We start from the raw sequence: 22,994 nt of genomic DNA on the forward strand, positions 1-22,994 counted from the left end.
AAATTGGACCACACAAACCACTCTGCTGGATCGGACCAATCTAGTCTAGCGTCTTGCTTCCCCCAGTGGCCGACAAGATTCCCAGGAAGCCCACAAACAGGGTCAGAGAGTCCAAAGCCTTCTTATTGCTGCCCCCAGAGCAGTTGGCATTCAGAGGAATACTGCCTCCAAACACCCACTCAGCCATCGTGGCTAACAGCCATGAATGGACTCCTATCCCATGTGAATATTTATAACACTGCATTCCTAAGGAAAGTTACTCCAGTCTAAGCCCATTGAAATGAATGGGCTTAGACTGGAGTAACTCTCCTTCTGTAAATCTTCTTTTTTAAAGCCTCTTGAGCAGGGGTGTCAAATTCATTTATTAAAAGGGCTGGATAAGACATAAATGTCACTTGGTCGGGCCGGGCCATTCCTCGCCAGCCCAGATTGAGAGTGGGGGAGGGGGTGGCTGCCTCGGCTGGCCAGATAAGAGCTCTCAAGGGGCTGAATTCGGTCCGCAAGCCTTATGTCCGACACTCCTGCTTTAGGAGTTTTCAAGGCAAGAGGTGGTTTGCCATTGCCTTCCTCTGCATAGCAATCCTGGTCTTCCCTGGTGGTCTTCCATCCAAGTACAAACCTGGGTTGACTGTGCTTAGCTTCTGAGCTTAGATGAGCTCGGGCTAGTCTTGGCTATTTCGGCTGCTATGAACATATTGTGTGCCAGTGCTTTTACTTGGGTAGTGATTTCTTCAAAATTAAAAGCTAAGCCAGTTCATGGTAGAAGTGATTTCTAACTATTTTCTAGCAGCTTCACTGATTCTTTAACATCCCAGGAGGAATTGCAAAGCAGCAACCAGTGCTAACAGACTTCAGGGAAGAATCATTCACATCTGGCTGGACACAGCTCAACCACTTCAGCAGACAGCCACAGGGAAGGCGCTCCGATTAATTAATAAATGTACACTGATAGGGACTACAGAGAGATCTGCTAGTATCCGGACCTTCCCCAGACTACAACTAATTAATTCACAGTACTAAAGGCAAAGAGGTTTAATTGCGAAAGTTCCAATGGAGCAAACTCTTATGGACACATAACACCTTGACCACTGAGAAAAACAAAGTCCTCTATTCATGGATTTAAAACAGGGGTCTGGTGGCGCCGTAAACACTAAAAACATTTATTTCAGCATAAGCTTTCATGAGACAGAGCTCACTTTATCAGATGAACTGAAGTGTACATCCACCAGGTTGATATTTTATTATATACACCCAATTGAGAGGAAGGTTTCAAACAGGATCCAATACAAAGAGTTCACTCAGAATGGGGCGAGAGTTACCCCCCCCCCAACTAAATAAAATGTAACATAAAATCTAGTGCAAGATAAAAAAATAATGGGTAGTTACAGAGGAACAGCTGAACTAACCGGCATCTGTAAGATACAGAATATGCAAGATATCATCACTTAAAGCAACTGAGGAATCCCAGGTCCCTGTGAAGAGTTGGGGAGCTAAACAGCCTTGAATTTGTTAATGAATTCTATTTCAGCAATTTTGCATGGAATGCAGCAAGGAGAATGGCTGAGCCTCTTCTCTATCTATTTCCAGGTCCTCTGTAAAGGGGAAGAAGAGTGTAAAGTCCTCTGTGGCAAGATGTTCTTCCTTGTGTCGTCAGAATTTTCACCTCACACCAATGGATACAAGCCCATCCTGCCCAAGACTCAGAGCAGTATATCTTCTATCTCACTACATCTTTACCTCATCCCCATATCACAAAACTTAAGAGAATACTCATAACGGACTAGTGTATCAAGGGTAATTGAAAAGAGGAAGACTCACAAAGGTAGTGACCATTTCTGATTTAACACATGGATGTAACACTTTCAAACAATTTCCCTTGTTTGTAATTTAGTGGAAAATACAAGGGGAAAGGAGAGCCTCAAGCAGGTATTGAATTCGTGCAAAACTAGAAGCCTAATACATCTTGTTGGAATTTTTGCATAGGGCATTCTGTTGCTTCAGAGAACTCTCTTGGGATCCTGTCTCTGAAAGGATTTTTTCCCTCCCACGTTTGAAGCCATGCACTGGTATTGCTTTTCACAGAAATCTTTTATTCCCTTCAAATAAGACAATAAATAATGAAAGGAGAATATAACAGCAATGCAGAACTGTTTTGCCACTTACTTTCTATCTGTGAATGTAGATCATTGACTATCACTTGCAGCTGCCCAATCGTCATATCTCTCAGGTCTGTGGGTTTTAAGCTTCTTTTCATCAAGCATTCACTTATATGAGGCATATGTGGCAGCTAAAGACAGAATTAAAAGATTTTAGGCCAGTGACACACATTTCATTAAAATAAATAAATAAACATTTCCTCTGCACATTTTCTCAACATTCCTTCTAATACCAAACAGTACGGCCACTCATCGAAAAAGTGAGTATTGTATATAACCAGGGGACTTCCCAAATATGTAAAAAGATATAGCTTCACAATTAAAACCGAGCGTGGTGTAGTGATTATAGTGTATGACTAGGACTGGAGAGACCGGGGTTCAAATCCCCATCCTGTCACAAAGTTTGCTGGGTGACCGTGGGCCAGTCACTCTCAGTTTAACCTACGTCACAGGCTGTTGTGAAGATGCAGTGGGGAACAGAGAATCATGAATGCTGTCCTGAGTTCTTTGGAGGAAGGCAAGATAAAAATTTCCAAATGAAGACAAGAGCCCTGACCCGTCCCGTCCCCTCCCAAATCCTCAGCCTGATGAAGTTTGGGGATTCCTGTTGCTCGCCAAGAGGCAAGGAATGTTGAGGAAAGTTGAGTATCTCTATTTTAAAGTTAAAAAAAAGAGAGGTGAAGGGAGGTGGCTTGCCACTAAGAGTGAACAGTATCCTGGAAGGGTGCAAGGCTGATAATTCTCCCTATACAACATAAATATCCCTATAGGGACAGAATGAACAGATTTCTGTTGCCCTAGTAAGAGTATAAGACAACTGAGGCCCAAACTAGACATCAAGGCTGGCAGAAGTCGGTTCAGGCTAACCTTGACCCAACTCTGATGTTTGCAAAGTCAAATGTGACATCGGGAATGGACCAAGGCCCGATTCTGCTCAGGACTGTGGCACGGGGGGAGTAGAAGCTTCAGCCTTCTTCCCCTAGCTGTTTTCCTAAGCCGAAACATCCTGGAGGGGGTCCTATTTGCCCTACTGAGGGGCTCCTCGTGCAGTATTCAGGTTCAAAAGCTCCTGGGAGAGGGGTATCCTAATTTTTTTTATCTCCAACTAGCAACAACAATAACAACAACAATACATATAAAATGCCTCAAACCAGACACCGTGTAAATAGTTTCCTCATTCAACATACCAACAGGCATGTTTACCATATACTGGTTTACACAGGTGTGGGCAGGCCGACAAAGTGGTAAGACTACACATGGTGGAACCCAGCTTCAAATATTCCTTTTCATTATTGCATTCACAAGAGGGGGGGGGAGAAACTCCAGTCAAATTTTAAAAACTTGCAAAGCAATGAAAAAGGTTCTATTCCCTTTCTTTGCTTGCTATTCCAGTTTTCTATCTCCAAGGAATTTATTTTAAGACAGGTAAGCATGCCAAAACATGATTCTCCACAGCAATTTTTATTTATTTAAACACTTATATTCCACCTTTCTGCCCAATCAGGGCCACCAAGGTGGATGAATCTGAAGCAGTGCTCACGTTCTACCACCGTATAACCCTGCAACTTCATAGGAATTTGTAATACACCATACTGCTATCAGGACAGTATTTTACAGTGTAATCTAAGACCAGTCAGGTAAATAGGTTTAAAAGAGTATAACTCTGTTTAGGGTTGCACTAAATCTACATATGCCACAGAATCCTATGAAGGCAGCTCTTCCTGAACTGAGTTACTTTGGGCCACAGGTATAATGTCTCATATCTGCATGTCTCCCCCTCCCCCCAAACCTCCATACACATCAGAATGTAGCTATAGGATTTTAAAACGTTATCTGTTTCACACAGGGCATAGATGTATTTTCAAATTTTCATTCTCATCGTATTTCCAATTGAATAAGAACATAAGAAAAGCCTTGCTGGATCAGACCAAGGTCCACCAAGTCCAGCAGTCTGTTCACACAGTGGCCAACCAGGTGCCTCTAGGAAGCCCACAAATAAGACGACTGCAGCAGCATTGTCCTGCCTGTGTTCCACAGCACCGAATATAACAGGCATGCTCCTCTGATCTTGGAGATAACAGGTATGCATCATGATTAGTATCCATTTTTACTAGTAGCCATGAATAGCCCTCTCCTCTATGAGCATGTCCACTCCCCTCTTAATGCCTTCCAAGTTGGCAGCCATCACCACATCCTGGGGCAGGGAGTCCCACAATTTAACTATGCATTGTGTGAAGAAATACTTCCTTTTATCTGTTTTGAATCTGTCACCCTCCAGCTTCAGCAGATGACCCCGCGTTCTAGTATTATGAGTGAGGGAGAAAATCTTCTCTCTGTCCACTCTCCATACTATGCATAATTTCACAGACCTCTATCATGTCTCCCCTTAACCGCCTTCTTTCCAAGTTAAACAGCCCTAAGTGTTTTAAAACCGCTCCGCATAGGGCAGTTGCTCTAGTCCCCTGATCATTTCGGTTGCTCTTTTCTGCACCTTCTCAAGCTCTGCAATATCCTTTTTAGGTGTGGTGACCAGAATATAACAATATGCACACCTTTGCAAGGAAGCCAGTAACTTCAAACAGGTGCAACTTTGAGGAAGTTTGGAAAATACTGGCCTAACACAGATTGCGTAAAGGTGCTAGCACTGGGTCATTAGTGACTCATGGGGATTACCTTTACCTTTTTAAACAAGGGCCTGGAGAACCACCAGATAGGTACCCTGCTGCCCTGGAAAAGGATGTCTGTCTGGAGCTGTCTGTTTTATGATAAGGAGGTTTTAGGAATCTGTTCAAAAAAATCACTGAAAACAGCACATCTGCTGCTACAGCAATCCTTGGACACACTATTGTAAAAATCTGGTTTTACAGAACAGCAATGCAAAGTATTTTAGGACAAGAAACATTCACTCTGTTCAAATATATTTAATATCCTCTGCTTTTAAAACTCATTTCTATATCTCAAGTGGAACCTCAATGCTTTCCAAAGTTACACAAAAGAAAGGCATTTACAGGAAGCTGGGCGACTGTAAAAACAAATTACTGGCAGACAATACTTTTTTTTATTGCAATACGTACAAGATCAGCTACTGGAGATTTTTTCCTGTTTTGCTTTTCCACCTCAACTTGCATTTTGGCCATTGGTTTTGCCATCGCCAAGGCCATTTTGGCTTCAGCTTGAAGTTTCTTTTGTCTTGTAAGAAAATCCATGTCATCTAGGGACTCCGACTCCTCTTCAGTAGTGTCTCTGTCAGAATAGGAAGAGCTCTGCTTGCTCTAGGAAAGGACACAACATATGCACACATTAGCAATAATGTCTGATACACGGAACGGGCTTAGCCGACTCAGAAGCTACTCTCTCAGTTAGTCAATTAAAATAAACCAATTACCACTACTATCAGCAAATAACATTTAAATGAGCTCTTATGAATTGATTGGGTTCAGATGTGCTCAACCACTTGCTAACTCTTGGTTGGCATGAACTGGAACCAAGCCAGACATACAATCTTGGCTGAACCAGAATATTTTAATGGCTTGATTCCCTGATCCCTGGTTAGATCCCTGGCATTTCTGGATAAAAGGATATCAGCTAGCAGGACTGGAAAACACATCTAGCCTGATCTGCTGTTAATCCAAGTGGATGGTCCTAGGTGAGACAGGCAGTTGACATAAAAGCGATATCAACTTAACCTAGTTAATTGTGTGTGTGTGTAAAGTGCAGTCAAGTCACAGCCAACATATGGTGACCCCATAGGCTTTTCAAGGCAAGAGACTAACAGAGGCAGTTTGCTTTTCTCTGCATAGCGACCCTGGAATTTCTTGGTGGTCTCCCATCCAAGTACTAACCAGGGCTAATCCTGCTTAGCTTCTGAGATCTGACGAGATCAGGCTAGCCTGGGCCACCCAGGTCAGGGCCTAGTTTACTGGCCAAGTCTAAAAGCTATCACTATCCCCAAGATATTACCTTTGTCCTGGCTTGCACACAGGAAAGTTACACAGCTAACCCACACAGTGCAGTGTGGGAAACAGTCTTGGACTTGTGAATGATCTCTCAACACGCAGGAAAAGGGGAGGAGCTTGCCAGCAGACTAGCAGCAGCTGAGTAACAACTAGCTGACTTTATTTCTGCCTGCTCCACAGATATTTAAGGCCTGGGCATGCCAGATGCATTTGATGGCAGGGGAAGAAATATGGAGAAGCCTGTTAGCTGGCTAGTAGCAGCTGAATAACATCCAGCTGACTTTGTTTGCCTCCTACTCTAAGGTGTGCTCAGAGGTGGTTGCACGCTTGACCTGGCAGGTTGTTCAACTATGAGATAGAGGGGAAGACCTGTTATAAGAACATAAGAAAGGCCCTGCTGGATCGGACCAAGGCCCATCAAGTCCAGCAGTCTGTTCACACAGTGGCCAACCAGGTGCCTCTAGGAACCCCACAAGCAAGACGACTGCAGCAGCACCATCCTGTTCTGTACTCAGACGCCTCCCCTCCCTAATTCTCTTGTCTATTTCCATAACGTCTCTGTACTGTAAGCTGCATTGTTCCAGCGGGGACAAAAGCAGAAGACAAACAAACAAACAAACAAACAAATAAATAAATAAATAAGAAGCTTAACAAGAACTATGACCTATGGTTCTCACGACAAGACTATAAGTGAGAATAAAAACCAGCCTTTAATTATCTAACTGACACGGTAAAGAATAAATTTGAAATGATGGAACAGCAGCTAAATTGTCTGCAGTTTAGAAACTGGAGGACTCCCTTCCCTCCCCAATTCTGACCTTCTCCAGAGCTACAGTCCTTCTGTAAGATTACAACACAAACTTACCATGGGGGACAAAGGAGTATCCAGGCTTGTTTCAGTCTTGCTGTCGTCGGCATCACTGTCTTTATCGCTGCCACTGTCATTTACAAAACAAATCTGCAAATTCATCCCACTTTGTAACCTTAAAGAGAGGGAGAGACAGAAAGGGCAGATGGAATAAGGGAGGACATGATTAAACACAGCTTGTTCCTCATGCCTGGGCACTCGTCCTTGCTCCTCCCGCCTTGCACGGCATACGACTAAGGATTCATGGTTTGAATGTATACAGGCTGAGTGGGTGAAACAAGCTGAGTCCATGCCAGTCAAAGCAAAGTGAGGCTGAATGCAATGGCTGAATACAGACATAGTAATTCTCTTTCTCCACATCATTTCCACAAAGATACAAGATGTACTAGAGGCTGTAAAAGCCATTGTAGAGCTAACCTCCTCCACAGCCCGGATTATTTATGGTTTTCTTAAAAAGCATTAATGGCTTGATGGCAGCCAGCCAGCTTACTCTTCTAGTACTACTGCCAATCTAACTTAGAGAAATCATGTGGTAACCCTAGAAGTACAGTAATTTTTCCCAATTAAAAAAATAGAAAAGATAATCAAGAATGTTTACACATTTGGGGGCAGTCATTACTGCAGCATGTAGATTAAACAAGGGCATTTTTAATAAAGTAGAAACAAATTGTATATGTTTAACCATCGAAAGAAAAACAAATACAATGAAGCACTTCAACGGCATGGCAACATTTTCTTCATTTTTTAAAAACTCTCATCACCCAAATGGCCTCATTTTGCCCTGTTTGTCAAGCCACAACTTTTTCTCACAAGCCCCACCTCCAGACGCCAAATTTTCAGCAATGCTTTTGCTAATGATCTCCAATGTCACACTCTCCGAGCCTCCCCAGTTCTGTTAACCCCCCCGCCCATTCTCACAATTGTTCGGTCAACCCAGTTGTACCCTCATCTGTTTTTGATCTGCCTACACAAGATGGAAACCCCAGAGACAGGCAAAACATTGCTACTGTATGAAAAAAATTATACCCAGGATAAGAAGTACTATAACAAAAGAACTTTACAGGAACAGGTGGAAAATATCCTAAATTTAGAGTATTTCTACACTGCTTTTCGACAAAATGATCCGGAAGCAGGGTTCACAGTTAGCAAAGCCAGACAGTTTATTTGAGATTTCTAGAAATAAGGCAGAACCACTGAGAAGGCCCTGTTTTTTTAAACTGCCCACCTTATTACAGAGGGCTGAAACAAGGAGAAGGGAGGACGAAACTGGGATCCTTTAATATTGCCTTCTTCATTAGGGTTGCCAACCTCCAGGTGGTGGCTGGAGATGTTCCGCTATTACAACTGATCTCAAGGCGACAGAGATCAGTTCCCCTGGAGAAAATGGCCGCTTTGGCAATTGGACTCCATGGCATTGACGTCCCCCCCCCTTTCCAAACCCTGCCCTCCTCAGGCTCTACCCCCAAAATCTCCAGGTGTTTCCTAACCTGGAGCTGGCAACCCTATTCATGACCCAAGAGGTTGTATAATCAGTGGCTGCATTACGGCCTCAGGAAGGTTTATGAGGGGAGTGTAGGACTAGCACCAAACAGTCTGAAGAGATGCAATTCTTTCTCCAACAGTTCTATGAAGGAGCTGTGATGTTCTTTGCATTATATGAAAACAAGCAGGGGACATGCAAGGATTTGTGAGGGCATCTCATTTCTCTTTCCCCACTATTTCCTCTTTCCCTTCCATGGCAGCCCCCCATAGCTTTCCCCCCTTGTCTTCTTCCTTTTCACATTCCTACCCACAAGCCAACATAGTTTTATCTGCCTCCCCCTCTTCCGCTTTTCCTGTTTTACTGCCCACCTTTCCCGCAGCCTCTATCTGTGAAAACTATGGTACACAGTGAATTGAGAGGTGGCAGTTCTGAAGTTCACAGGGCTTTTAAGACAGTGAAAGAAAGAAAAAGGGTGACTGGCCTGGTGAGAATAAAATTAGAAGGCAACTTTAAAAACGTGAGAAATCACCTCAGTACTTTCCCTGTGGGAAAGAAGATAGCCCTCCCATGCCGTTAAAAGCCGGCTATACCCTTACAATCTGTTCTTGAGTTCATTATCAAGAATTGTGGATATCAGAAAATATGACGCTGCAGTTAATAGTGCAGAAAGAGCTCTTTGTAAACCTTGTTTTTTTAAAAAAGGTCTAGGTTTCAAAGAGAGTTTGCTGGACTCCTGTAACAGTTGACAGAAAAGTTATCTGTCAATGATACCTTTTCAGTGTTTGCTGCCACAGAGACTAATAATACATGTCTCCCACTGCGCTGCACAAAATGGTCACCAATTTCAAAGGGGCTTTATTTATATTAAGGAGAAATATTTTGTATTTTACGCCTAAGTCCATAATGCCTATTGATGTCATTTCCAAAATATCTTATTTCACAGATGATTGTGGGGTAAAGGTCCCCTGATGTTGAAAAATGTAGAAGAAAATATTCATTTAAAACTCTTATCTCAATGGATATTTAATCCAAATCCCTGGAAATCAAACAAATCAGGTCCTGATTGTGTCAGAAGAAAGGCGGGGTATATAAATGTTCTAACTAAATAAATAAAAATCTGCCGCCTCATTTAACAGACATTCCTTTTTGGAAAAAAAAAAACAGCAACAGTGTTTGACAATAAGGAAAATGTGTGCCTCATGGCTGCTATGGAGCAACCTTCAGCTTTGCAGACAGAAACAGCTTGGCTGTGAGGGTCTCTGTCTTTGTGTCTCTGCTTTCCATCACCTGCGGTGTTATCAGTGAACTCGTAAAAGCAGTTCACACCTTCTGGTCTCAGGCGCCAGGCCTGATGGCCCATGTATCTTCCCCCCCGCTGTTCTTCCTGCCAGTACTCCCTCAGGCCGGTGCGGCCTTGGAAGTGTGATAGCCGCACCAGACTTCCTGGGATCCGTCTGATGTTTTGTATTATGCCAAGCTTGTAACTTCCCATAACAATAAGTGTGAACCCCAGTGCCCCAGTGCCCTGGAGTCAATATATTCTGTAAACCCGTATAGCCCCTCACTTGCAACTTTCTACCTGTGCCTGTCTCATCTCCTGAAGGCTTCAATAAATCTATTGTTTCTGTATCAACGTCTGAGCAACTGATTTGGAGAAGCAAACTCAGAGAGGGGGATCTCTCACATTAAGTTGCAAGTCCTTGCCTCTCGGACTGCAGCTGTACCGCTTTGGACAGAATGTCAGCCGACGAGGACACCACCCCTAACCCCGATGCCCCCAAGGAACCGGACGAGCCGGAGAAGCCGGACCCGAAGGAGGAGGGAGCCAAGCCAAAGAAACCGAAGGGTCGCGCACCCGACCAAGATCGGGACGGACGTCCCCGGGGGCTTACTTATTGGCTGGACTCTCCCAAGGGCTGGTCGCTCTCGCGGACTGCGGCGAAGGATCGCCGGTTGGCCTTCCCCAGCACGGGACTCGAAGGGGACCCGGCCCGCAAAGAGGCCCTCATGGAGGAAGAACGAAAGCAGTGGCAGGAAGACCGCCGGGCTATGCAGGAGCAGATGGAGATCATGCAACGCGTAATGGGTGAGATGGCCACGACCCTAGATGCGCTGAAGTTGCAACCTCCAGCCGGTGCTCCCCCAGACGGGGCGCCGGTAGTTCCGCCCGCAACCCCTGCCCCCCCGGCCCGTCGGGACCTGAAAGTCACGTATGACGGGTCGGGAGACCAGTTGACCTTTTTTATGGTCCAAGTAGACATTTTTATGCGGGAACAAGGCCGAACCTTCGTTTCTGAGGAGTCCCGGGTGCAGTACGTGGCTTCCTTACTGCAAGGGGAGGCGGCTGCCTGGATGGTGTTGCAGTATGAACTCCGCTCGCCGGTGCTGCGAACCCTGGACGAGTTCATGGTAGCACTCCGAAACCGTTTTGAGGACCCGACTCTGGGTGAGCGGGCTAAAGCCTCCCTGATGCAACTGCGCCAAGGGACTAAGTCGGTGGCGCAGTATGCAAGTGAGTTCCAGTCACTGGCTAGCCGAATTCTGGACTGGAGTGAAGCTACCTTGGTACAATGTTTCAGGGAGGGTCTCAACCCAGACCTCCAACATTGGGCCTTCATGCAAGGGAACCCCCCGGATGTGGAAGGTTGGGTTCGCCATGCTGCTGACATCGAGAATCGCAAACAACTCCTGAACTTGTCCAAGCAACGGCTTGGGCGAGACCCCAGGCCCCGAGGTGACCGTGGTCGGGAACTCCGGCAAGGGGGTGGCGGGGGTCTCTCGGCCGCGGAACGCCGCAAGCGGTTCGAGGCCGGCGTCTGCCTGATCTGCGGGGGAAAGGGTCACTTTGCATCGCAATGCCCCTCTCGCTCAGGCCGTCCGACCCCCCCCCGCCAAACCCAGGCCGAGCCGACGAAACCGGCCGCCGACAGCCAGCCTCGCCGCAGAAGTGGACCACTGAGCCGGCGCTCCGGCGCACCCTCCGCTCTCCACGCGCGCCCCCAGGATGGGGCATCCGACTCTACGGTCCCATCGGGGTCCCGGATTACAAATACCGTCTTTGATTCGGACGGCTCCCCGGAAGCCACCACCCCGTCCCCCTCTTCCAGCGAGGAGGAAGAGTGGGAACAGCCGGCAAAAAACGCCGTCGGTCTGCTGTAGAGGGGGCTCCGCAGCAGACCGTCCCTATCGTTGTGCAAGGAGCTCCACCGATGGTAAGCGCCCAAGAGGACAATGTATTTGTGCGTGTTCATCTGTCCCTACCCAAAGGGGGTCCCCCGTTAGAGGTCCCCGCGTTGGTCGACTCGGGGTGTGCCCGCACCATGATAAATGAGGAAACTGCCAAGAAGTTGGGTGTCCGGCGCAAGCGGCTTCCGGGACCCCTCCGTTTTTCCCAAATGGACGGGAGTGACTTTAAACGGGGCCCTGTGACCCACAGAACTGCAGCCGTGATTATGTCCGTGGGGGAACATTGGGAACGGTTGTATTTCACCATCGCCCCTATTGTAACCCCTGTGGTGTTAGGGATGAACTGGTTAAGGGGACACAATCCCTCCATTGATTGGGTTAAACGGGTGCTTTCCTTCCCCGAAAACCCCTGTGGGTTGCATGACAAGGAACGGGTACTCAGAACTCCAGCCGCCGCACTGGTAGGGTCCCCCGCCCCAGTCTCTCCTCAATTACCCTCTGAGTACTCGCAGTTTACTGATGTTTTCGATGTTAGAGAGTGCGACGAACTGCCTCCCCACAGAGAAACGGACTGTGCCATCGAGATTGTAGGGGAAGGCAAACTGTCTAAGGGAAAGGTTTACCCCATGAGCCCTAGTGAAAAGACTGTATTGCGAGACTATCTGGATGTCAATCTGGCGAGGGGTTTCATACGCCCCTCCAAGGCTCCTTATTCAGCCCCAGCTTTCTTTGTAAAGAAAAAGACGGGGGATTTAAGACTGTGTATTGACTTTCGCAGACTGAACGCAGTCACCCAGTCTAATGCTTACCCCCTCCCTCTTATTCCTGACCTTCTAGCACAATTAAAGGAGGGCCGAATCTTCACCAAACTGGACTTGGTAGAAGCCTACCACCGCATTCGCATCAAAGAAGGAGACGAACCCAAAACGGCCTTTTCCAGTTGTTTTGGGATGTTTGAGTACCTGGTCATGCCGTTCGGACTTTCGGGGGCTCCGAGTGTCTTTATGCAATTAATTAATGAAGTTTTGCATGATTTACTGTTTCGGGGGGTGGTGGTATTTCTCGATGACATTCTTATTTACTCTGAGACCATGGAAGAACATGTGCGCCTAGTGCGAGAAGTGCTCCAGCGGCTGCGGGAGCACAAACTGTATGCTAAGGTGTCCAAGTGTGAATTCCACCAACCTTCTATTACATTTCTGGGGTATGTGATTTCCCACCAAGGGTTGGAAATGGACCCCGCCAAGGTCCAGGCGGTGCGGGACTGGGAAACCCCCACTACCCGCCGCCAACTTCAACAGTTTTTGGGGTTTGCCAACTTTTACCGGAATTTCATTCCCAACTTTGCCCAAGTTGCGCTTCCCCTCACTGCCCTGTTGCGTACCAAGGACAGGGGGGCTAGCGCCGCACTCCCCTCAGCCCGTCTGCAATGGTCTCCCCAGTGCCAGCAAGCTTTTGAACGTTTAAAGCTACTTTTTTCATCCGAACCCGTTTTGGCTCACCCGGATTGCACCAAGCCCTTCGTGGTGCAGGTGGATGCCTCGGATGTAGCCATGGGCGGGGCCCTATTGCAGAGGGATGAGGGGGGACGGTTGAGGCCATGCGCCTACTTCTCCAAGAAGTTTTCCCAGTCCGAAATCAACTGGGCCATTTGGGAAAAGGAGGCAGCAGCGGTCAAACATGCCCTTACCATATGGAGACACTTCTTAGAGGGGGCCGAGCTGCCGTTCGAAGTGTGCACAGATCACAAGAATCTTGAGGCTCTCAAGGGAGCTAGAAAACTCAATGCCAAACAAATTCGGTGGGCCCAATTTTTTGCAAAATTCCGGTTCACCCTCAAACATGTCCCTGGCAAAGAAAATGCCCTAGCTGACGCTTTGTCACGACTTCCCCAGTATCGCAACGATTTCGATCGCCCCGTCGACTCCCTGTTCACTCCCGAACAGCGAGGGGAAGTCCCTGGCTTGGCCGTCACCACCCGATCCCAAGCCCGCCAACCGGAGACCCCCCCTACGCTCAAAGGTATCCCGGAAGCATTCCAACAGCGACTCCGGGACGCCTCCTTACAGGAGGAGGAGCACCATCTCCTCCCCACTGGCTTGGAACGAACCAACACTTGGTGGGTGCAAGGGGGGAAACTATATGTCCCATCTTCCCTTCGCAAAGAAGTATTGGGACTTGTACATGGGGCCAGGCTAGCGGGTCATTTTGGTTTCATAAAAACGCTTCACCTGGTTCGAAGGCAATTCTGGTGGCCCGGTATGAGATCTGATGTAGAGTTGTATGTGCGCAGCTGCCCCACCTGCGCCACAGCCAAGAAACGGATGGGAAAACCCCCGGGGCTTCTCAAACCGCTTGAGAACCCCTCCCGTCCCTGGGAAGTCATCGCCATGGATTTTATCACCGACCTACCTCCAAGTCGGGGGAAAACGGTTCTCTGGGTTATCACAGACCTCTTTTCCAAACAGGTTCATTTCGTTCCATGTGCAGGTCTTCCTTCAGCCCAGGGCTTAGCTAAACTGTTCATCACGCACGTCCTCAGGCTACACTCGATCCCGAGGAAGGTCCTCTCCGACCGGGGGGTCCAGTTTGTTGCCAAATTCTGGCGGGCTTTCCTAAAGTTAATGGGAGTGGAGGAACAGGGCCTTTCTTCCGCCTATCACCCCCAAACGGATGGTCAAACGGAACGAGTAAATGCGGTAGTAGAATGTTATTTGCGTTGCTATGTAAATTTCCACCAGGACGACTGGGTCGACCTGCTGCCATTTGCCGAATATGCGTACAACAATGCGCCTCATTCCTCTACCGGCTTTAGTCCCTTCCAAGTTATATACGGGACGGATTTTGGCCCTTTCGGTTCTGCCCCCGTCTCGCCAGAGCTCCAGTCTACCCCTGATCTTCAGGAGTGGATTCAGGTGGTTAAATCCACCTGGCCATGGTTGCTCAAAAATCTGGAAAGGGCAAAAAGCAAGTACAAGGAACAAGCAGACAAACACCGGTCTCCGGGATGGGAACTCAAGGTGGGGGAGCAAGTCTATCTGTCCACCAAAAACCTCCGCTCTCTTCGCCCCTGCAAAAAACTGAGCGACCGTTATGTAGGACCTTTCCCCATTACCAGAGTAATCAACGAGGTTACCGTGGAACTGAGTCTCCCTAAGACTCTCAAGGGAGTTCATCCAGTCTTCCATATAAGCCTCCTCAAACCTTATGTAGCAGCTCCCCAGTTCCACCCCCCTCCCGCTCATGAGATTCCTACCGTAGTAGGAGGGGATACCCATTTGGAAATATCCAAGGTTTTAGATTCCAAATGGAAGAAAGGGAAACTGTTTTACTTTGTTCGCTGGAAAAACCTTGGCTCCGCTCATGACGAATGGGTGGCCGCACCCCACATGGCAGCTCCTCGCTTGGTCCGAGAATTCCACCTCGCTTATCCCGATAAGCCTCGTCCTCTCGGAGGGGGGCCTTAAGGGGGGCAGAATGTGAGGGTCTCTGTCTTTGTGTCTCTGCTTTCCATCACCTGCGGTGTTATCAGTGAACTCGTAAAAGCAGTTCACACCTTCTGGTCTCAGGCGCCAGGCCTGATGGCCCATGTATCTTCCCCCCCGCTGTTCTTCCTGCCAGTACTCCCTCAGGCCGGTGCGGCCTTGGAAGTGTGATAGCCGCACCAGACTTCCTGGGATCCGTCTGATGTTTTGTATTATGCCAAGCTTGTAACTTCCCATAACAATAAGTGTGAACCCCAGTGCCCCAGTGCCCTGGAGTCAATATATTCTGTAAACCCGTATAGCCCCTCACTTGCAACTTTCTACCTGTGCCTGTCTCATCTCCTGAAGGCTTCAATAAATCTATTGTTTCTGTATCAACGTCTGAGCAACTGATTTGGAGAAGCAAACTCAGAGAGGGGGATCTCTCACATTGGCAGTCATTCAAGAGCTCAATTTCTTCTCTTTATTCGGATTCCCTCGAGACTCCCCCCCCCTGTGTGTCAATCAAAAACCTTAGACAGAACACATGTAATAAATCTGTTCACACACCCTCTCTTCCACCCTTATCACAATAATTACATGCAAATGCTCCTTACCACACAAGCCTTTCCATATAATGTCGTTGTTTTATTGACAACCTTCCTCCCCTCCCCCACATTAGCATTTTTTTAAACTAAAAGTTTTGCGAGCAGGAGAACATGTTCTCTTTACATAGAAAACACTGTGTCTATGTTTGGCACTACAGAAATCTCACAACAAAAACAATTTGAATTGTGTCATCTCTCAGAAGAAGGTTTAGGAGCTCTTCAATGAATGGCAGCCAGCCCACAAAGATTAACAAGGATCACCGTACTTTGATTCTTCTGAGGTGTGAAGTTGTGTTTGTAGAACGTGGAAACGTGGGCCAGGTTTAGTATCATTTTGTCATATCAGTTAAAAACTTAAATTTGTGGGCTTCAGCAATTTAGCCACATTGCTCATCATTAGAAGTACTCAGAACTGTCGTTCTCAGATGAAACCTCAGTTGATGTATCAGAAAAAATGCACAAAAACGAGTTAATCATGAGTTGTACACAGGCTTGTTCATCTGTCTAAGCAGAAACCAATGCCTCAGAGGTATCTTGCTGACAAAGAGAAAAACAAATAAGCCCATGAGTGAGAACTAATGGCTAGCTTTCCCCATTTCTTTACCAGAATATCGCTCAATACATTGTTCTTGTGAACATTGCTTGGAATCTCTACTTTTCTACATCTCTGTGTCATGAAGTTTAAACCCTGAGAAGGCTGGGTCAGAATCTTCTAACCAGAAACAAAGGATGGCCAGCCACCAATCCAACCATATATATCCCAACAGCACTGAATATTAGTTTGTTTTATTATTACTATTGTTATTTGTCTTGGTCAAACAAGAATTAATGAAAATTCATGGAAACAGCAGTGAGCCGAGAGGAAGCACATTCTCAGGGTCCAATCCCTTCACCTTTGGATCCTTTCGACATTGAAGAAACAGGTCCTCTTTGCTGACAAAATGATTCTTGGTAAGGATAGGCTAGGGCTAGGCTAGTCCAATTTTGAAAGATCTCAGAAGCTAACCAGAGACAACCCTGGTTAGTACTTGGATGGGAGACCACCAGGGAAGACTAGAGTTGCTATACAGAAGCAGACAATGGCAAACCACCTTTGAACGGTTGAAAACCCTAAGGGGTTACCATAGGTCAATTAAGACTTGAGAGCAAAAAGGGGGTGGGACTGGAAGGCAGAACAACTCAGAGATATTTTACTCACCTACTGGTACCCAAACGTAGGAGGCCCAGGCTAACAGATACCCCAGCACTCTTAACCACTACACTACAACTGGCTCTCAAAAACCCAACTGAAACAGCTAAGTAAGATACATCAGTGTTAATATTCTCATGGTGCTGATTGGGAGCAGAAGCTCAGAAAAGCTTGGCTTCAGGCCAGGCAGAGGGAGCTCATGGTAGAGATGAATCATACATACATACATACATACATACATACATACATACATACATACATACATGAAGCTGACTTATACTGAATAAGACCATTGGTCCATCAAGTCAATATTGCCTACTGGCAGTGGTTCTCCAGGGTCTCAGGCAGAGGTATTTCACATCACCTACTGTCAGATCCTTTAACTGGAGACGCTGGGGATTGAACCGGGGACCTTCTGTAAGCCAATCAGATTCCCAACCACTGAGCCTTAGCTCCTCCTTGGCCTTCCTAGTTTATAGCTCAGTCTCACTGCTGTTATGCTGAAGGTTATGCTGAAGGGCTTGTTTAATTAACGAAGACTGCGGGAGAAACATCTTTACTGTCAAATGTGCGTAATTTGTTATTTTTAAACAGCTCTGATCTCAATCACAAGGTGGCTTTACAGCATTTTCCCCAACTTCAGATATCCATTTATTGTAAGTCAGATTGTATATTATAATGGAAACTAGATAAACATGACAGAATTAAAATCTACCTATTGTGTTGCTTTTTGCTCGTATGGACAGCACCTGCTAAAATGCCATTAGGTTGCATGCAAGCCAGAATATTTTTTTATGTTACTTCTATGACCCCTTTCTATTGGTCTCCCCTGTACAAGAACAATTCTTCCATGAAGGTGTTTATTATTATTGTGGTGGTGATATACTTCTAGCCATCTGGACTTGCGCTCAGCCATCTCCCTTGACAAAAATCTTAAACTGTGTAATGTCAAGCCATAAAAATGCTAACTGTGATTTATAGCCAGTGAGACTTGGTAGACATACAGAAGCGTCTGTTTTTCCCCATGCAGATATGGGAAATATCCACACGGTAACAACAATTTACAGGAAAATTGCCCCTAATTTGTTATTTCATTAAGAGTTTGAAATATGAGGGCAAACAAAACCTATCATCAGACAGACAAGACATGTGTGACTAATCAACATCGGCTTTGATTCATGCAATTCCTTGCTAGATTCCCCCTCTCCCAGCTCCCAAGAGGTTTAATCTTGTATCACTCTTCAGTGGAAATGGACAGTAAAATATTATTTTCCATTTACTTTAATGGTTCTTTGGATGCATTATTAATGTGTGATATATAATGAATAATTGCATACTTACATTTTTATGCCATGTCTTTTTCTGCAGCACAAGGTTTTCAGGGTTTTTTAGGCCTAAAGCATAAATTACAGCTGCCCAGGGAAGGGCATGGTAGCATTTCATTGTTCTCCTTTGCTGTTTGCAAAGGAAGAAATAAGTTTGCTCCTTTGTATGACTCAAAAGCTCAATTCCTAACACACATGTCACAGCTAAAACCAATGACAGAACAAGAAGTTCTAAGTAAAACTAAAGGTGCAATTCTATTATACTTTCTAGGGAGTAAGCCTCACTGAATGCAGAACTTACTTTTGGATAATCATCAATGGGAGCAGGCTGCAGAACTTAAGAGCAGATGAAAAAAGTGTTGAAATGTATTAGTCAAGACAGATGGCTAATTACTTTCAGTGGATGTAACTACTGAACAGTATAACATAAATCACAAATCACACAAGGTTGGAAGAGACCACAAGGGCCATTCAGTCCAATCCCCTGCCATGCAGGATCCCACAATCAAAGCGCTCCCGACAGATGGCCATCCACGTAATACAGTGACTCAAATTGGGAAAACTTGGATGTATGCAATGGGACCTGAGATAACCACCACCCCACCAGAATACTTCCGGCCTTCCCTTTGATTATCTTGTGGAGAATCTTGAAGAAGTGAAATTACATAAATAGGACTTCTGATCATGGCCGGGCCAGTAAAACCACACTTGAGTTTCTCTGCCTGCTGAAGCATACCCCAGTCTTGGCATTCCTGTGCATGGTGAACAAGGAAACAGTGGACGTCTGTTCCAGTACCCTATAACAAGGAGGAACATACTCAAAAACTCTGAGCCAGTACCCTTGCAGGGTACCTACAGAATCCAGGGAGGAAGTCTGCAGGTAAAGCAATGAGGTCACTTGAATCTCTCCAACTGAGCTGGGTCTGGTGCTGGTGTCAACTTGATTTAACTACCATGTCTGCTGCCCCACCAGGAACTTGAACCATACGGAACTTGCACCATAGGTAAACAGGACTGCTAGGTTGCTCTGGCACCAAGGACTCTGTAGAGGTCTCCTGCTTCATCCCGAGTTCCTTTATTGATAGCCAAGTGGCAGCGATAAGCCACTGGTAGAAAATCCAAGGATTAATATTTACAAGTGGCAATCCTAAGAACACTTAGGAATAAGCCTCAATAAAGAAAATGGGTCTCTACTGAGTAGAGCTGCTTAGAATTGCTCCTACAACCACACAATGATAGCTGTGACCAAGTCTAATATGGTAGGGGCTCTTTGCAAAATACTGACCAACACCCCCTCCCCAAAGTTGCTTCTGTTCTCATTGCCTTCTCCACTAAAAGGAAGTTTCTGGTTGGCAGTAGCAGCTTACCATTCACACAGGTATGTTCTCTGTTCTTACATTATGTCAGAATAAATTTCCAGCATGACTGACCAATGTTCTTACTTATTACAACATTTTGGTACTTCAGTACTTACTGAAGTACTTCAGCTTACCACTCTGTGCCACGGGGCTGTATCCTGAAATACAAGGCCAATTTAAACGTGAAGTCATTGTGTTTTCTGGGCTCCGAATCAGATATTCAGTGGGAATTTTGTGCTTTCCAGTCTCACATGTGCTCTTCTCACAACTGGGCTGTGCGGGCAGGAGGGGGCTGCAGACTTCCCTTGTGTGCTGTTTCAGCCTCCTTAAACTGCCTTGTGGAACAGTTATGGCTCCATTTGCGCAACTACGTTACTTATGTGACTATATGTTTTGCAACAGAAACCTTGGAAACCTGAGAACAGAGAGTTTCTGGTTGCTCATGCACTGGCACAAGCTGGATGTGAGAGTGGCAGGCCTGTTGTGTCAGAATCAGATTGCTGCCAAGTCTGTTTTAAAAAAATGGGGAATGAGAAATTAAATTAAAGCACAGCATGGATGAGTAGAAAGGGAATGCCTTCCCCCTTCCCATACACTCTCACCACCCATTTTCAGTCAAGAGCAGAAGCAACCTCCCACAGAAGAAGGGGTTAGCATCTCCTGCTGCTGCTGCACTGTATTTTTTCTCCCCACATGCCACTCCCTTTACCAAAATTTAGTATGAATTCGCAGAATTCTTTGTTTTTTTTTATGCTGGAGGATGCCTCCCATACCCATAAATAGCAGAAGCACCGACTTGTTTGCTTTGTATGCTTCTTGCCAAAAAAACCCAACATCAGATACAAAAAGAAAAGGTCCTTGCTGAATGAAAATATGTCCCTTCCTCCGTACTAACAAATCAATGCAGTCGATGACTTGCACTTTCTTGTTCCAGAGACACTCCTAAGATGAAAAGCAAATTCAAACTCTGGGAATATGGTAGATTTATTGGAAGAGCGCTGTATCTAGTCCAATACCGGCAGTGAAGGCTACCGATGTTGTCATTGAATGGCTGTAATCCTCTGCGCACGGACCTGGGATTACGCTCCACTGATCTCATTGGGGCTTACTGCCAAGTAAGCGTGCCTAGACCTGGTTGCATAACATCCCCTCATGAGACAGGTTCCCTTTAAAAATGGGTGGAGCTACCATAAATAGCATTAGTTACACCAACTTTCAATAGCATGCTGTAATAGGGTAACAGTTCCACCATGGTGCTGTTTTCTCAGAGGAATTTCTCTGAACTTCCTTAGGCAGATCATGAGAGGGAGGGCATCTTGGCCATCTTCTGGGCATGGAGTAGGGGTCACTGGGGGTGTGTGGGGGGGAGGTAGTTGTGAATTTCCTGAATTGTGCAGGGGGTTGGACTAGATGACCCTGGAGGTTGCTTCCAACTGATTCTATGATTCACAACTCAATCCCATTTATTAGCAGCAGGGGTTCTATTACATGAGTTGTGATAAGTAACCAAAAGTAGGTATCAAAAGGCTTCCATATGTTGATAATTCAGTCAGTATCCAGACTTCATACCCTAAACATTCTAAATGCCTTTAGCATTTATTTATTTATTACTATTATTTAATTATTATGTTACTGAGTTCAATTTAAGGTTCTGGTTATCACAGACAAAGCTCTGAATTGCCTTGGACCCACATACCTGTTGGACTGCCTCTCCTACTAAGCTATGCTACGTCATGCCATCTAAAAGTACCACCCTGCAAATGGGTAAGATTAGTTGCTGCCCGTTCAGGTGCATTCTCATTGGTAGGTCCCACTTGGTGGAATGACCTGCCCAAATGTGCAGAATGTTCAAGAGTGCATTTTTTTTAAAAAAAGGGATTATTGGTCACAATATGAGAAGATGAGTCACTGGAAAAAACAATCATGCCAGGAAAAGTTGAAGGCAGCAGAAAAAGAGGAAGACAGAACATGAAATGGGTTGATTCTATAAAGGAAGCCTCGGCCCTCATTTTGCAAGACCTGAGCAAGGCTATTAACAATAGGATGTTTTGGAGGACATTGATTCATAGGGTTGCCTTGAGTTGGAAGTGACTTGACGGCACTTGACACACACAGAACTGTAGTAAAATTAACAGCCCAGGAGGGCATTTTTATAATGGAATAGTCCACTGCAACAATTACTCAAGGTAGCACCTGTTTTTACTGCACTGTCTTTACCTTTGTAATTCACTTTCTGAGTTATTTATAGTTTACCTACCTTAGATGGTTTGTTTTTTTGCATTGTCCTCTAATGCTGTTATTTTAGTCCTATTGAAAATAAGTAGGTTCTAGATCAAATGAAGCCTGAATTCTCCCTAAAAGCTATGACCAAACCAAGACTGTTGTACTTTGGTCACATCATGAGAAGATAAGAATTACCGGAAAAGACAACAATGCTAGGAAAAGTTGAAGGCAGTACAAAAAGAGGAATACCCAACCTGAGATAGGTTGATTCAATAAAGGAAGCCACAGCCTTCAGTTTGCAAGACCTGTGCAAGCTTTGGAGGTCATTAATTCATAGGGTTGCCATAAGTCGGAAGTGACTTGACAGCACATAACACATACAGTCTTATTGCATGGTTCATAGGTTGCCTTATGCTGCCTGACTGCACTGTTTATATCCTGCAATCCACCTTGAATCTCAGCAAGAAAGGCAGCCTATAACTAAAGCGAATAAATAAATACGTTTTTATTGACCTATTTTTACAATTTATATGACACCTCTCCTAAATTGAAGCTGGTTTATGGAAAAGGGTAATACAATTTTTTTGTTCCCTAACACTTATTAAAGTTGTAGACAGTTCTGGAAAACATGCAGTAACAGAAGCAAAAGTAAGCATGACATTCACACAGAACTTTGGAAACATTCAAAAACTGATTCAACCATCAAGGGGAGGGGAGGAGAAAACTCAGTGAGAGAACATGTGTTTTGTAGGCAGAAGGTCCCAGACTCAACCCGTTAAGGGAACTCAGGTAGCAGTTACTTGAAAGGGCCCCTGGACTGAGATCCTGGAGATCGACTACCAGCTGGACCTAGATGGATCAATGCTCCTGCTTGATAATATGGCAATTTCCTTTCCTTTCCTTTATCCCTTAGAAGCTCCTTGATCCATTGATCTTAAGCAGCATAGTTTTGAATCTAATGTTTGAGGGATATAAGGACTCAGATAAATTTTGCCACTGCCAATGTAGCCTTAGGATCCCTATCACTTAATAAAAAAGGCATTATATCAGACACAGAGGCACTGGATTTATGTATTAAAAGAGGAGATATATATCGTGCTCTAAGGTCCTCACAGAAACAGCATTCCAAGAGCACATGAGCTAATGAGTCAAGGAGCCAGAAGAGCACGGACAAGTCC

The 22,994-nt window shown here is 45.5% G+C and overlaps 1 protein-coding gene across 6 annotated transcripts in view; it reads right to left on the bottom strand.

The window, feature by feature from the left end:
• SCHIP1 (schwannomin interacting protein 1) overlaps nucleotides 1-22,994 on the bottom strand; it is a 174,433-nt gene that overhangs the window by 10,592 nt on the left and 140,847 nt on the right. For all 6 annotated transcript variants that reach the window (XM_056849458.1, XM_056849457.1, XM_056849460.1 and 3 more), the window contains 3 exons: nucleotides 6,978-7,095; nucleotides 5,231-5,428; nucleotides 2,164-2,287 (listed from right to left, as the gene is read on the bottom strand). In XM_056849458.1, coding sequence (XP_056705436.1) covers nucleotides 2,164-2,287; nucleotides 5,231-5,428; nucleotides 6,978-7,095 — 440 coding nt within the window. The remainder of the gene's footprint in view (nucleotides 1-2,163; nucleotides 2,288-5,230; nucleotides 5,429-6,977; nucleotides 7,096-22,994) is intronic.

This window comes from Euleptes europaea, chromosome 5, assembly GCF_029931775.1.
Source record: "Euleptes europaea isolate rEulEur1 chromosome 5, rEulEur1.hap1, whole genome shotgun sequence".
NCBI lineage: Eukaryota > Metazoa > Chordata > Lepidosauria > Squamata > Sphaerodactylidae > Euleptes > Euleptes europaea.